This window comes from Bubalus bubalis, chromosome 3, assembly GCF_019923935.1.
Source record: "Bubalus bubalis isolate 160015118507 breed Murrah chromosome 3, NDDB_SH_1, whole genome shotgun sequence".
Lineage (NCBI taxonomy): Eukaryota > Metazoa > Chordata > Mammalia > Artiodactyla > Bovidae > Bubalus > Bubalus bubalis.
The window spans coordinates 26214574-26229482 of NC_059159.1; the positions used below are offsets into that span (position 1 = coordinate 26214574).

Genomic DNA, 14909 nt, shown 5'->3' on the forward strand with positions numbered 1-14909 from the left:
CCAGATGATGGTGACACCACAGAGGAGGCTTCCTAGTCCTCACTGATTGTGCCTCCCGTGTCCAGCACCCACTGCACCCAAGCTCTTCCTTACACCTACCATGCTGACCTCTGGGAGATCTGGTCATCTTGCTCCTGGTGTGCACCCTGGCTCAGAACATGAGCAGCTCCAAAGCCCTCCTTCCCAGATGACCACATTCACACCCCCTTAGAAGAAACAATTTCCCAAATAAGGTCCACCCACCTCTCTTCCTCACTTGTCCCAAATATCTGGGTAAGCTAGCTCTCTACATCAGACCACAAGTTGCCTGGGAACCACCCATGCTTCCTTTGTGCTTTCCTAAGGGCTTAAAACATCACTAAGCCCAAGGAGAGAATACTGGGACTGTTTGCAACCTGCTACCTTCGAGAACTGAGAACTTCACCTCCATCTTCTGCCTTGGGAGAAGCCTTGAGGACAGTGTGTTCTCATGTGAAACTTGCAGGGCTCTTTCCTGCTCCAGGGGTTTGGAGAGGGGAGCTTAGCTGCTTGGCCTACCCCATGACTATGGCTGCTGTCTTCATCGCGGGTCCTGCCCCAGGAGTGCCAGGGTGATGAGATCTTCAAACACACACTCTGGTGGCTGGCTGGAGGTGTGTATGAGGAGGGCTGGAGGCAGGGGTGGGTGGCACAGCTAAGAGAGCAGAAGCGAGGGAGGTACTACACTGGTGTGGCTAGAAGACAGAGTACAGGAGATAGGGGAGGGGGAGGCTGTCGTCCCTCGAGCTCAAAGGAATTAGGGGAAGGTGCTGGCGTCATCTATTTTTAGCAACTGCTGCAGTCCATGGGGTTGCAAAGAGTCGGACTGAACTGAAATGAAAGCTTTCAAGAACTTTGGTAAATCTGGCCTCACTACCTTCCCTCCACTCTTCACTACACCCCTTGTATCTCCCCCATAAAACCTCTCCCCCATCTCTAGTCCTTTCTAGGTGATGTAGCTGTGCCCCGTAGGGGAGGAGTACCAGTTACTTTGGGAGATGTCAGGAGAGGCTTTGGTTCCTGGTGTAACCCCAGTGTTGAAGAAGGTAGCTTGTGCCAGGCCAGGGTGCTTAAGCAGGAATTTGAATGGAGCCCAAAACCTAGAAGCAGAAAGTTCCCAGAAGGCCCGGAATGAAAGACGGGCCGAGCACATACTTGGGTTTGGATGCCTGTGTTGATCAGAATTCTCCCACCTCCTCATGCAGCCACAATATTGACAGGTTGCTAAGAGTTCCTCGAGGGCTGGAGCCCATCCCAGGGAAAGAGGAAAGCTGCAGAGCTCAGCCTTGCCAGACCCATGGAGGCGCATCGCTGACCTCTGTCTTGCTGTGGCAAGAAGCCCAGACTTGTTATATAAAAGATCTGGCCTGCAGCTGGAGCCTGAGCAAAAACACAGAGCCTAGAGCCCATGCCTCTAAATCTGGCCAGGGAACATCTGAGGCCAACCCTGCTCTGAGTTGACTAAGAGAACGCCATCTGAGGAGTGGGATGGAGGCTTCCTAGAAGGCGGAGAGCAGGAAATGACAGAGATAAGGATTCAGGGATAGGTGGGGTGCGTGGAAGCCTGCTGTCTGATGAAGCGGGTGTAATCATGAGCACATCTGAAGCAACCTCAAGTCCTGCTCCTCCAGGAAGCCCTCCATGACTAGACACATTACTTGAACTAACCATTCTCTCAAAAGAGAAAGGGATGTGTGCTCCAGGCCTGTGATGGGGAATCACAACCTATACTACTTGCCCTTTTCAGGGGACACAGGGAACTACAGTGTCCAGGGCTCCCAGGAAGTAGGCCTATTTGGTCTGCTACCCAGAGCATACTTTACAGTCTGTTCCTAGATCTAAAAAGGGCCATCGATTTTAACTGCAAACTTTTGTTGCTCCAAGGTGGCGTATTCCTGTGAGAATGTCCCTCCTGTAAACTGTGCCAGACACTTGGCCCCATCTCATCCCTTGGCTCCCGGTTCACTGGCCTTCATGGAACTGGCATCCAGACTCACCAAGGCCAAACCTTGTTCTCATTTCCTTGTTCTTCACTCTGACATGCCAAGAACAGCACTGGGCATTCAAACATTCACTAATAACATTTGAAAATGGATCTCATTTAAAAAATAAATAAAAGGGACTGATGAGATGTGCTCAACAGAGGAGGACAGGGGAAGTGAGCACACAAAAGCCTTTTCCTTTTGGCCAGCACTCCTCCTCCGATCAGGCGGGATGGGCACACTGCAGCGATTGCAAAGGAAGAGCGACTGGCCCAGCATCCCCCAGGATGTGGGCTGCCTCGCCTCTGAGCCTGTGTTCTCCCCGCCCTGTTTCCTCTTTCCTGAGAACAACTCATTTGTCCTGAAGTTGAACAGGAATGGGCTTAAACTGCATCAAAGGGAGAAGATTTGATTCTTAAAAACTTAACTGCTGAGAATGTCAAAGTCCTCAGTCAGACAAAGAAATATCTTTGTATAATTTCACACTTGAGACAACTTCTTGCTCAGGCTAATACTACTTTATTCAAAAACTGACCAATGAACCGGATGATTGTAGAGATTCCTTCTAAGTTTAGGATTCTTAATGAAAAGAAAAACCCTGAAGAGGGGACCTGGGCTCCATAGGACTCAAATGGGTCCCCTAAAACCCCAGATAGGGCTGCTGACTAAGGAGCAACTCTCCGTTATCTGAGAATTCCCACTCCTGTTGCTCCAGTGGGATATATTCTGGCTCAACACATATTTTGGCCACCTCTTCCAGTTGTCTGGGGAATGCATACTCAGCTGAATATTGGCTTGTTTTAGCAAGGTAAATCTCATTTATTAAAATCTAGAATAAATTCCAAAACCAACTCTTGTATATCCACACATGAATACTCAAAGACAAACAGTTTGCCTTCTCTCTCCCAACAGGTGGAATGCAAACTCATTTTCAGGTACATTTACAAAGAGAACTAAGCTGGTAAACATGAGATAATGAAAAGCTATATGTATATGTATATAGCTTTTCATGTATAGTGAATATGCATAGCCGAAACTGAGGACAAGTCACATAAATGATTGAGGGTTGATAAGTAGACCCAAGACCTTCTCAGTCACCCCACCACCCCACCCTTACCCTCACCCCATTAGAGAGAGCTTCATTACCTGGGTGGCCTTGTCATTGGTACAGCAGGTGAAGGCCCCATCAGCATCTCGTGGCCACTGGCCCAGAAGGTAGGAGCTGAGGATGGTGTCCAAGGAGAATGTACGTCGGACCTGGGGTGGCTGAGGCCTACACACTGGTTTTTCTGGGGCCACAGAACATGGGACGCTGGCTGGAAGAGAGCACAGCCCGTACACCTAGAGGTCAGCATGGAAGAAGCAGACGTGGTCATCAACTGTCTCTCTTTTAGGAAGCCTGGCTGAACTGCTGCATCTTCACTCACTTCCCTCCTACAGGAATCTGAAGCAGCCCATAAAAGCACATACAGCTTGACCAAAGCTCTCCTGACTTAACCAGCTGGTCTTTGTCACTGGAAACAATTTACACCATGTCCCTCTGGATGAGGGATTACTTTATATACGTCCTCTTTCTCCTGTTCCTAATGGACTACGAACTGTGAACTCCAGGTCTCCACACTGAGTTTCCCGAGAGAGGTCTGTTTCCCATCAATAAAAAAACAACTGGATGCTGGAAGTGGACAAAAACCAAGTTTTCCTTCATCTTTTGTTTCCTGCATCTTTTCTTCTTCCTTGCAGCTCTGATTGCAGGGTTCCTATGCACAAATTCAACCCAATTAACTGAAGGACACTTCCTGCTTCCTTCAAGACCATTAGCTCTGGGGAACCTAGGTGACTGAGACAAACAGAATGATGTAACTACTTTTATCTATCCAGGACCTAGGAGAATATCCCAGTCTTTTGGTTCTCTTCTCTGCCTCTGACCCCTGGCTAAACAGAACAAAAATAAACCAATTATAAGCCCACTCATTTTATTTTTACCTTGATTAAATCTTTCTGGGAGAAGGTAAAAGTTGAAACTGTTGATAAAATCTAAGAGTTGTAGAATCATCTGTAACTTTCAGTTATCTGAGTTGACCATGTCTTCCATAACCACATTCAAAACGCACTACGGCCTTAAGCTCTATAAAATTCTTCCCCTTAAACAAAGCAAAATGCTTTCACATCTGTATTAATCTCTTGATAATTCATGTGTGCATTAATCACAGCAAAAGGAACTGGGGGCTGTAGATACAAACGTGAAGAGCTTCATATTCAGAAGACACTAACAGGTTGGCAGTTCCTCAAAAAGTTAAATGAAGAATTACCAAACAATCCAGCAATTCCACTTCTAGGTATATATACAAAAGAATTGAAAGGAGGGTCTCAAAGAGACATTTGTACACCCATATTCATAGCAGCACTATTCACAACAGCCAAGAGGTAGAAACAACCAAGTGTCCACTGACAGATGAAAGGATAAGCACAATGTGTTCCAAATATACAAGAGAGTCTCAGAAAGGAATGAGGTTCTGATACCTGCTACACCACGAATGAAACTTCAAAACATTATGCTATGTGGGGAAAAAAAAAAAAAAAAAAAAACCAACACAAAAGAACAAATATTACATGATTCCATTTAAATGAGGTACCTAGGATAGGCAAATTCACAGGGACAGAAAATAGAACAGATTACCAGGGGCTCAGCAGGAGAAGCGAATGGAGTATTATTATTATTATTTAATGGGCCCAGAGTTTCTGCTCCAAGGTGGTGCTGGTGGTAAAGAACGTGCCTGCCAATAAAGGGGACATAGAGACACTGGTTCAAATCCTGTACTGGGAAGATCCCCTGGAAGAGGGCACGGCAGCCCACTCCAGTATTCTTGCCTGGAGAATCCCATAGACAGAGAAACCTGGCGGCTACAGTCTACAGGGTTACAAAGAGTCAGACATGCTTGAAGCAACTTAGCAGGCATGCACCAGTTTCTGCTCGGGGCAATGAAAATGTTCTGGAAATGGACAGTGGTGATCATCACACAACACTGTGAGTGTACTTAATGCCACTGAATCATAATCTTAAAATAGTTAAATGGGAAATTTTATGTTATGTGTGTCATGTGTGTGCGACTCTGTGACCCCATGGACTGTAGCCCACCAGGCTCCTCTGTCCATGGGATTTTTCCAGGCAAGAATACTGGAGTAGGTTGCAATTTCCTCCTCCAGGGGATCTTCTTGACTCAGGATCGAACCCGCGTGTCCTGAGTCTTCTGCATTGGCAGGTGGATTCTTTACCACTGAACCACGTGGGAGGCCCCTATGTCTGTTTTACCACAATAGAAAAAAGAGAAACACTAGTAATACTATCTACATTCTCCAAATCCGTTTAAATATTTACACATATTTTACTGTGTGAAATGTATTACATGACATAGTAATCAATATGAAATGTATTAATGATATTCTTCTTTGTTCTACCCATTTCATATACTCATTTTCAAGTATGAACAATCCACATATCTGTCATTTTTAAAACAGTGTATTAAAAAAGTAAAGACACCACTTTGCCAACAAAGGTCTGTATAGTCAAAGCTATCGTTTTTCTAGTAGTCATATATTTCTTGTAGTCATGTATGGATCTGACAGTTGGGCCATAAAGAAGCTTGAGCATCAAAGAATTGATACCTTCAAACTGTGGTCCTAGAGAAGACTTGAGAGTCCCTTGGACTGCAAGGAGATCAAACCAGGAAATCAACCCTGAATATTCATTGTAAGGACTGATGCTAAAGCTGAAGCTCCAATATTTTGGCAACCTGATGCGAAGAGCCAACTCACTGGAAAAGAACTTGATGATCTTTCCCTCACTCTGGGAAAGACTAAGGGCAGGAGGAGAAGGGGGCAGTAGATGATGAGATGGTTAGATATCATCACCAACTCAATGGACATGAATCTGAGCAAACTCCAGGAGACAGTGAAGGACAGGGAAGCCTGCTGTGCTAAAAACCATGGGGTCACAAAGAGTTGGACACAACTTAGCAACTGAACAACATTTTACCAAGTTGATATACAGTAGTTTGCTTAACCACTCCCATATTATTAGATGTTTGAGAGGTTCCTCTCAATTTGAATATCATAAATATTACTGCATGGATAACTTTTAGTCTCAGTTTTTATCTAATTCCTTTTGTCTAATTCCTATAGTTCTAGATCATTTCCCTCAGCTATCATATATGTACTCATTTAAAAGAAATTAAAAATGACATAAAAATGTGGGAACTTCCCTGGTGGTCCAGTGGTTAGGACTCCATGTTTTCACTGCTGTGAGCCCAGGTTCTCAGGGAACTAAGATTACGGAAGTCACATGCCACAACAAGAGAAATTAAAAAAAAAAAAAAAAGTAGTGCAAAGAAATATGTAAATAAACAAGCAAAAAGCTTCAAATCTCAACACCCAGAGATCAATTCAGTTCAGTTCAGCTGCTCAGTCGTGTCTGACTCTTTGTGACCCCATAGACCGCAGCACGCCAGGCCTCCCTGTCCATCACCAACTCCCAGAGTCTACCCAAACTCATGTCCATTGAGTCAGTGATGCCATCCAACCATCTAACCCTCTGTCGTCTCCTTCTCCTGCTTTCAATCTTTCCCAGCATCAGGGTCTTTTCAAATGAGTCAGTTCTTCGCATCAGGTGGCCAAAGTATTGGAGTTTCAGCTTCAACATCAGTCCTTCCAAAGAACACTGAGGACTGATCTCCTTGCAGTCTAAGGGACTCTCAAGAGTCTTCTCCAACACCAGAGTTCAAAAGCATCAATTCTTCGGCGCTCAGCTTCATTGATAATACTATGAGATATACATCCTTGGGGGCCTTGCCTTCTGTGCAGTGTGTGCGTGCATGTATTTCAAAATAAAAATGGGATTATACTGTATATATTATTTTGCAGTGTTTTCACCTTATAAACACCTTTCCAAATCAATATATAGTGATCTCAACACATCATTTTAAATGACCTTAACACTCTTAAAACTCTTTAAAGGCTTTCTTTCAAAGATGGCACTCAAAAGCCTTGTTTTCTGGTCCCACTTACCTTTTCTTTACACATCACTACTCTTCAAGGTATCTTATGTCCCAGACAAACTATTGTACACCATTTCCCATCCACGACTTAGGCCTGACCTCCTCTGAGGTTTTGCACATGTGGATCAGGGCTAAAATCTGACCCATCCATCAGGGCCAGCCTAACCATCTCCACCTTGACGGAGTCTCCTGGGTCCCCTGGAAGGAATGTCTCAGGATTTTCTGATTTCCCTCAGTACTCTGCACTCTTCCTTTTTTCTTTTCTGTCTAGACTGCTCTGTGCAGCATGCGGGATCTTAATTCCCTGACCAGATTCAACTCATGCCCTCTGCAGTGGAAGCACAGAATCTTAACTGCTGGACCCCCAGGGAAGCCCTTGCTGTGTCCTCTTCTAGTACTTCGCAGCTTCTCTCGGATGACAAGTATTTGTAACTCTCAGATAATAAATAACCAGTGGCCAAGGGCTCTGTCTAGTTTATCTTTGAACCCCACACAGCATCTACAGCATAGGGCTGAACACTGGCAGATGCATTAAGTATTTGCACAAAATCAAAAACCTGTTACTATAAGGGTGAGCCTGCTCTAATTACACCTGGATTCCAAGAGTGTCTGCCTTGCATATCCATGCTCACCCTGCTCCCTGTGAGTAAATCCCCCAGAGTCGCTTGTCCCTTTCCTCTGAGGCTCAGGGAGGCCAATGTCTTTCCTTTCTTCCCTGCACCTGTTGCTCAATAAGTTAGTGACAGGCATGCTAGGTTCAAGTCCCAACTGCATCTCCTACACTGGCATTTCAACCACTTGTTTTTCTATCCTTGGTTTAAGATCAGAAGATGGCAATCCGGATATTTCTGGGAGCTTCTGACCCATGCTGGCAGCCTGGTCAGACACCAAAATGCTATCCTGTGGTTCTCCCAAACTGTCTCTCAGAGACCACGGATGAGGCAGGGGTTCTGGAGGGCAAGTTTACAAGATTACACGACAGAGAAGCAAAGAGCAGGTGGGAAGCAGATGAGCCAGAGACTGGCATAGAGGCCAGAACCCCATGATCCTAACAGCTGCTTCACTGCTGTTGGAAGGAAGGGGGCTGTGGCTCCAGGGGTGAGAAAAAGCTCTGGGGAGAAACATTTCTTGGAGACACCTCTCCCAGCCCCTCAGCAGAATTTGTTGCAAAAAGCTCCTTTAGAATTTTTCCATTCTGAGGCTTTAAGTATACCCCTATTTACATAATACTTTCAAGTTTTACCCCAAAGTACTTGTGTGGGTACAGTCTTTTGTTTTCCTAAAAGAGATTCCAGAAAGACTGATAAGGAAAACAAGGCACAGAGAAGTCCAGTCTCACATTGGATTTGGTCGCCCAGTGAGTGAGGAGCAGTCATACATTCAAACCCAACCTTTCTCCTTCCTACATCAGCTCACGGGGGCTCTCGACCTTCCTTTATCAGTAATGCCCGTGAGGGTGTGGGACACCTGCCTACACACCTGAAGGAAGGAGTGCCTGGCAGCTCCTTCAGGGAAGGGAGTGAGGAAGGAGACTGCGGGCCTGACCAGGTGTCTATTTTGGGGGCGGGGGGCGGGGGTGGGGGTACGTGGAGCAGATGGTTGGTTGGTTTTCTGGAGGTTTTGAAACCTGAGGGAAAGTCTGGTATCCCCAGGGATGTCTGAAACCACGCCTGTCTTACACTGTTCCCATGGATACCCTTCACAGCCTACCCCATTGCTGAACTACAGGGGCCCACTCTCAAGGGCAGCAACCAGAGGCTACATTACTCCCCAGCATCCCCAGGGCTGGGGAGGGCCCAAGATCCTGGAATTTGGTGTAAGACTCCACACCCATTTCGGTCAATTCTACATGCCCTCCAGTCATTTCTGACCAAAGTTATTCACAAAGACTCGCAGGGTTTCGGGGGTTCTGACTTGCTCCTCCAAATACAAAAAAAAAGGAATATCACCAAAACTGATTAGGGCAAAACCAAGGCGTCACATTCCTCCCCCAAATGCAACACAAACCAAAGCCGAAGTCAGACACTGGCATGCTCTGTACCATCCTCAAAGGGGCCACTGGCTGGTGGAGCGTGGCCCCGACATATCTGGAAGGGACTTGGGTGCAAGCGATCTGGTTCCGATCTCAGCTCGGCCCTCACTGTGATGTGACTGCAGCCCGCACCATGCGCCCTTCATCCCTCACCAGACCTGCTCTTCTATCATCGACAGGAGCACAGTCCCGGCTTGTTATCTCTTAGGGAAGCAGCGCTCCCCAACCTTTTTGGCACCAGGGACCGGTTTCTGGGAAGACAGTTTTTCCACAGACCTGGAGTGGAGGGGATGGTTTCGGGATATTTCAAACACATTACACTTACTATGCACTTTGTTTCTAATCTAATGCTGCCGCTGATCTGAGACGAGGTACCGGTTGAACCCCTGCTGCAAAGAACAGAAGATGAGAGGCAAAAGACTTTACTTTGATAGATTACATCAAACCAATTACTGTCAGTTAACCCTTCCCCATGCTGTGATCTTTTAGGACTGAAAGTGGAGGTGGGGCGTATAGGAAGAGGAGACACGCAGGGTGAGTTCCAGCCACCAACGTCCCCTGGGAAGGGGGCAGCTTAGTGTCAGAGCCTTTTCCTCCCCTAGTGTTGGTCTAACCCAGGCCAGACAGTCTCCAGAGAGAATAGTGCAGGGGAAACAGCCACTGGGAGGCGTAGGCATCAGCGGCTTGGTCAGATTGGCATGTCCCCTGAGTGAGTGCAAATGGAACAGGAGCTCCTGGGCTCTCCCTCCCTCATGGGTATACCGGAAAGACCTGGGGATGGGGTTCTGCCCTGCAATTGTGTGATTATGGTTAAAGGAGAAGCGTTGAGAAGTCACAAAGAACGGTTGCTTGTGGTCGGAAAATGGACTGGTTTCATTTCTGGAAAGTACCCTCTCAGATTTGGGAAACAGGGGGAGAGAAACAGGACAATTGGCTGCCCTGTTTGAGAAGAGCTGCCCCTATCACGACAGGCCAAGACAAAGCAACAGGCTGCCGGGGTACTGACTGGGTGGCTGCAGGAGGGTGGGGTGTCCTGTTTACAGTGCTGTGGGTATTATCGGCCCATCGCATGCAGCAGCCTCCACAGCCCAACCACCTGGCGAAGCTCCCTGGCACAGGGCCAGGCTGTTTCACCATGCAGCTGAGCAGTGGCGGATGCTTCGGTTCTTGGGCAACAGCAAATGGGAAAAACAAAACAGCACACACGGGAGATAAGAAGCCCTAGGTGCTATCTTCCGGAGCCACTTGGCTCTGTCTCCCAACTGTTGCCTGTGTATGGCTTTGGAGAGGGGGCCTCTGAGTGGAGAGGACCAGCGACCCAGTGTCTGTGTCTTGGGGAACAGTGAATAGGGCAGAAACACACGAACAGCTGACAAGGGGCTGGGCACACCACAGCAGACTGATCGATTCCTTCAGTAGCAGATTCTAAGTGCCCATCATGAGCCAGCGATGGTGACACAGGAGGAGCAGGACAAGAAGCTTCTGACCAGGCTGAAGTGGGGGCAGCCAATATAATCCCTAAGGGCCAGGCTGCCAGCTCAGCCTCTGGGGTTCCTCCAGCCACTGACTCTCCAGAAGGACCTCATATCCCTGGCTGGAAATCAGCTCAGGCCTAACCACACCAGTAAACCTCCACTCTGAGAACCCAAAGGAGAAGGGCAACAGCTCTTAGGAGGAGGGGTCGGGGAGGAGGAAGGCAGCAGATGACACAGGAAGTGAGGCATCTGCGGCTGCCCTTCTCAACTTGGCCAGAGCTAGACTACAGGGTGGAGGCTTAGCAGCTTACAAGGAGAGAACAGCCCCTGACCAAAGGGTCCTGGCTGAGCAGCTATGGGGCTACTTCCCTTATTTTACTATCTTTTGGGCAACGCAGGAGAGAAGCCTGGGAAGTAAGATGAGGCTACTCTCCATCCATCCTCCAGACTCACTCCATGAGTCTGAGTAACTCCAAAATATCCAAGAAGGACTACAGAAGTAAGAAGAGACAGAGTCAATGAGATTTCACACGTGGCAAAACTAAGCAACTGGCAGGTTCAACAAACAAGTTATTAGTCGCTTTCTCATGTTGCTGAGGTTTGAACCAATATTAGCACTAGTCTTACCTCCCCTCTTTAAGAGAAAAAACTCTCATTATAACAGAAGCTGTAAATATATTGGAGGAAATTAAAGGAAATTTTTTAAAATGCAGATTAGCAAAACTTAAAAAATGATGCATGCCACCACTCAAAAATCACTACTGAGCAATCCTTCCTGATCTCGGGGCACATACATAGGCATAGATATATATATATATAGATAGATAGATAGATAGATAGATATAATTTTTTCTTAATGAGATCCTATTACACATGTTTTTCTCACAATGTGCTTTTTTCAGTTGCTGATCTTCACGCTGGGAGCGGGCAGAGGCAGGGCGGCCGGGAGGCTGGGGCAGGCAGCCGGCTGCACACCGGGGAGCAGGCCCTGTCCTTTCTCCTAGCTGGGATGCAGCACTTTTGCTGGGGGTGGGGGCAGGGAGGAATGCTCATCTGGAGGGGAGCAAAGTAAAACAGAGATTCCGAGTTTCTAAACATTTCCCCAATACCAGATTTGCAGTAATTAGGGGAAGTTCCTTCTCGCAGCTTCATGGGGATTACTTTTCCATTTTAGTATGTGTGCTGGGATTAAGCAGTGCAGGCAGTCTTCTGAGCTGCTTGTGGTCCCGCGCTGCTTAACTGCTTAACTCAGGGACATGTGGGTTTTGGAGGGAAGTTGTGGTCAAACTGAAATCCCCAATATGACTGTACAGGAGTTAGAAGCCCTCCTTGGAAAGCCCAAGGAGACCCCATCCATCCCAGCTGGGAAAATTAAACCCGGAGCTTTAAACACGTCTTTCAACACCAAGCAATAGCTCATTTCAACCATAACAGGGAGAAGAAACTAAAGAAACGAGATTAAAAAGAAAGAAGAAAAAAAGAGTAACAGCACATTTCAAGGTTTAACTAAAGAGAAAAAAAATGAAAAACTTCAGCCAAGACCTCAATACTGGCTCTGTACTTAATACTCCCTCCGTATCTAAGTGTGCAGCTCAGGTGAAAGCATTTCTCACTGTGTGTCTGACTCCCCAGGATGCAGACCACACCTACGGGCGGCTGGAGAGAAGTGTCAGTAGAAACTCATTTGGAGGTTTTTCACTATGGGGGAAAAATAAGGAAGTCCCAGGCTCTTCCTAGCAAGGAGGGAAAGGGTGATTCCACAGTGTACGTGTGTGTGTGTGTGCGCGCGCACGCGCGTGTGCACAAAGAGAAAACAGCAGTTACTTAGATATTTGTTCAATTCTCAAGCAGCTGCACTTAGAAGAAAAGGAAGTGGTGTGGACTTTTCACCTTTTATCTGAATTCTCTGAAAAGGAGTTCTGTAGGATTTCAACATTCTTAAAACAGGACAAAATACTAGCGTTACTGACTGGAGCATGCTTTCTTTGGGGATCTAGTTGGGCTTTGTAAGAAGAGCATAAATAGCCATGGCCTAGCCTTCTCCCCCTAAAAACAATTCTCACACCTTGTTTATTTGGGAGTGATGAATTTCTGCATTGCTAGAAACTCAGAGGACAGGCATAAACCTTCAGTATCTTCACTCCAGACAACAATCTGATCCCTATCAAGCAGAGAAGAAATCATGATGCCCAGTCAGCTATTTAAAGATAAAAGAGGTGAAGGAAGAACCAGAGGTTGGAGAGGTTCATCTACAGTAAATCCTGTGAGAGGACAACCGTGATTGAAACCCTACCCTGAGTTCTGTTCTGAATGTGTATGCCCCACATACTCTCAGGAATTCTCCAGGTGAGGGCCCAGGAACACCCTCATGTAGACATCTCTCCAATGCCACAGAGTAACTTGAGACACAGGTCTTTTTTCCCCACAGAAGACTTTTCAAAGTTCATTTTCCCTCTTGTGTTTCATTGTCAGACTCAATTGGCATGACTGGCTGGATGCCTTGGTTCAGGAACTTCCCTTCAGTCTGGAAGGGTTCTCTATTCCTTTCCCCCACTAGGAACCAGCGCAGTCAAACCTGCATCCAGGGGACAGTTCTGCTCACTGGGCATGTGAGACAAAACGACAAAGAAGGCAATTAATAAAGGAGGGATCCCTATTCTAGTGAGGTCAGTGGAAAGTGAGTGAAAGAAAGAAAAGGAAATAAGAATAGAATTACAAAAAAAAAAAAGAACAGAATTACAGATAATGTTCAAATAATCAAAGTAATTTCTGCTTTGTAAACAAATCATGACTTACTTTTAGCTTCACCTAGCCTGCCTTCTCCCTAACCTCACAAACTGCCAGACAGCAACATATGTGTGAGCAGCCGATACTCAATTTACTATCAGTCCAAGTCACACAAAATAATCTAGACTCTGACCGAATTTGATGGCCTCAATTTGTTGCCTTCCCCCCCCCAAGTGGATTCCAAAACTCCCAAATTTTTTATTCCTCTTTAGAACAGCTCACATTAATACTCATGCCCTTCTATGTTAGTTTAGAACCAGCTTTACGCAACTCCCAAAGTAACGGCTCAGTCAGGAAGAGTCATCAGTGGATGCCAAAACTACTGGGGAAAAACATTGTGGAGAACAGAATATTTAACGCTGAAGTATCTCCCCATAAACCACTTATAAGAGAATAATGTACTTCTGCAGTGGGAAAACTGGCGATCACCACCTCAAGTGATCAAACTCAGCATTACTAGTAATGGAAGGCCTGACCCCATGTGCCTCCTGAAGTGATACATCCTGGGCACACAACTTCACCCATGAAACGTTCATGCCCCAAATGTTTTACTTGAATCAAATTGGGCCCCAGACCTAACTTCCCACTTGCAGGAAATACAGGGGATGGAGGCAATTTCGATCCCTGGCTTGGGAACTAAGATCCTGCATGCTGCCCAGCATGACCAAAAATTTTAAAACAAACAAACAAAAAACAAAATTAAGAAGTGGCATGTCATCCCAGGAGCAAGACCTAGACGGGGCAAACTTAAGGGGTTCCCACAGGTTCAGAAACACAGGTGGAATTGGATATCACCTCAGTTAAGCCCCACCATGTTAGCCCTGGGCATCCATTCGCCATTACTGCTCTTCAGCAGGAATGTAGGAACCAGTGAGATCCCAGGGAAAATGAGTAAAGGTAGCTAAAGAGAAGGTAGCTAGATCCCAGGAGGAAGGTGAACTGTGTGAGTGTAAAAACAAAGGACAGAAAAAGACTTCAATTAGGAGGGATTCCAACCAGATAAAAAGAAGAACTTCCTGCTCATCAGAACAGGAGGGACGGATGAGGAAGATGGTAGTGTCTGCCCTTGCAAAGCTCCAGGGAAGGACCGTCACATGGCCCCAGAGGTCTCAATATTCACCTCCCAGAAGGCAGGAGGTTGTACCTAGAGAGTTTGAGTCCCAGCTAGTTCTAGAATTCCCCAACTGTTAAAGAGTGAATCATAAGAGATGGCTACTGACAGAGTCAGCTAAACTGAAAGCCCCAAAACAAAGCCCATGCTGTCATTTGGGGCAAAATTAGCTAAGGGAGAAAAGTCCAAGTGAGATATGTCTTACCTGGGCTGATCAGGCAGCTGTATTGTGGGCTCCCAGGCCATCTCTCCCACCTCCGCCCCCACGCAGGAGAGTATAAATAGCACTCAATTTACCTGTGGCTTGCCACAGGCAGAAGGGCTGTCACGTGGTAACTGTTGAGTAGACAGCAGAGCTCAGGAGGCAGGTTTGCTCAGTTGCTACACCTCAGTAGGTCTGACAGGACCTCTTCTCTGGTTCATTTTGCTTCGGGCTGGGGGTTGGTGAGGGGG

The 14909-nt window shown here is 46.6% G+C and overlaps 1 protein-coding gene across 4 annotated transcripts in view; it reads right to left on the bottom strand.

The window, feature by feature from the left end:
* FAM117A (family with sequence similarity 117 member A) overlaps positions 1-14909 on the bottom strand; it is a 42546-nt gene that overhangs the window by 14518 nt on the left and 13119 nt on the right. For all 4 annotated transcript variants that reach the window (XM_025280318.3, XM_025280317.3, XM_025280319.3 and 1 more), the window contains exon 2: positions 3147-3316. In XM_025280318.3, coding sequence (XP_025136103.1) covers positions 3147-3316 — 170 coding nt within the window. The remainder of the gene's footprint in view (positions 1-3146; positions 3317-14909) is intronic.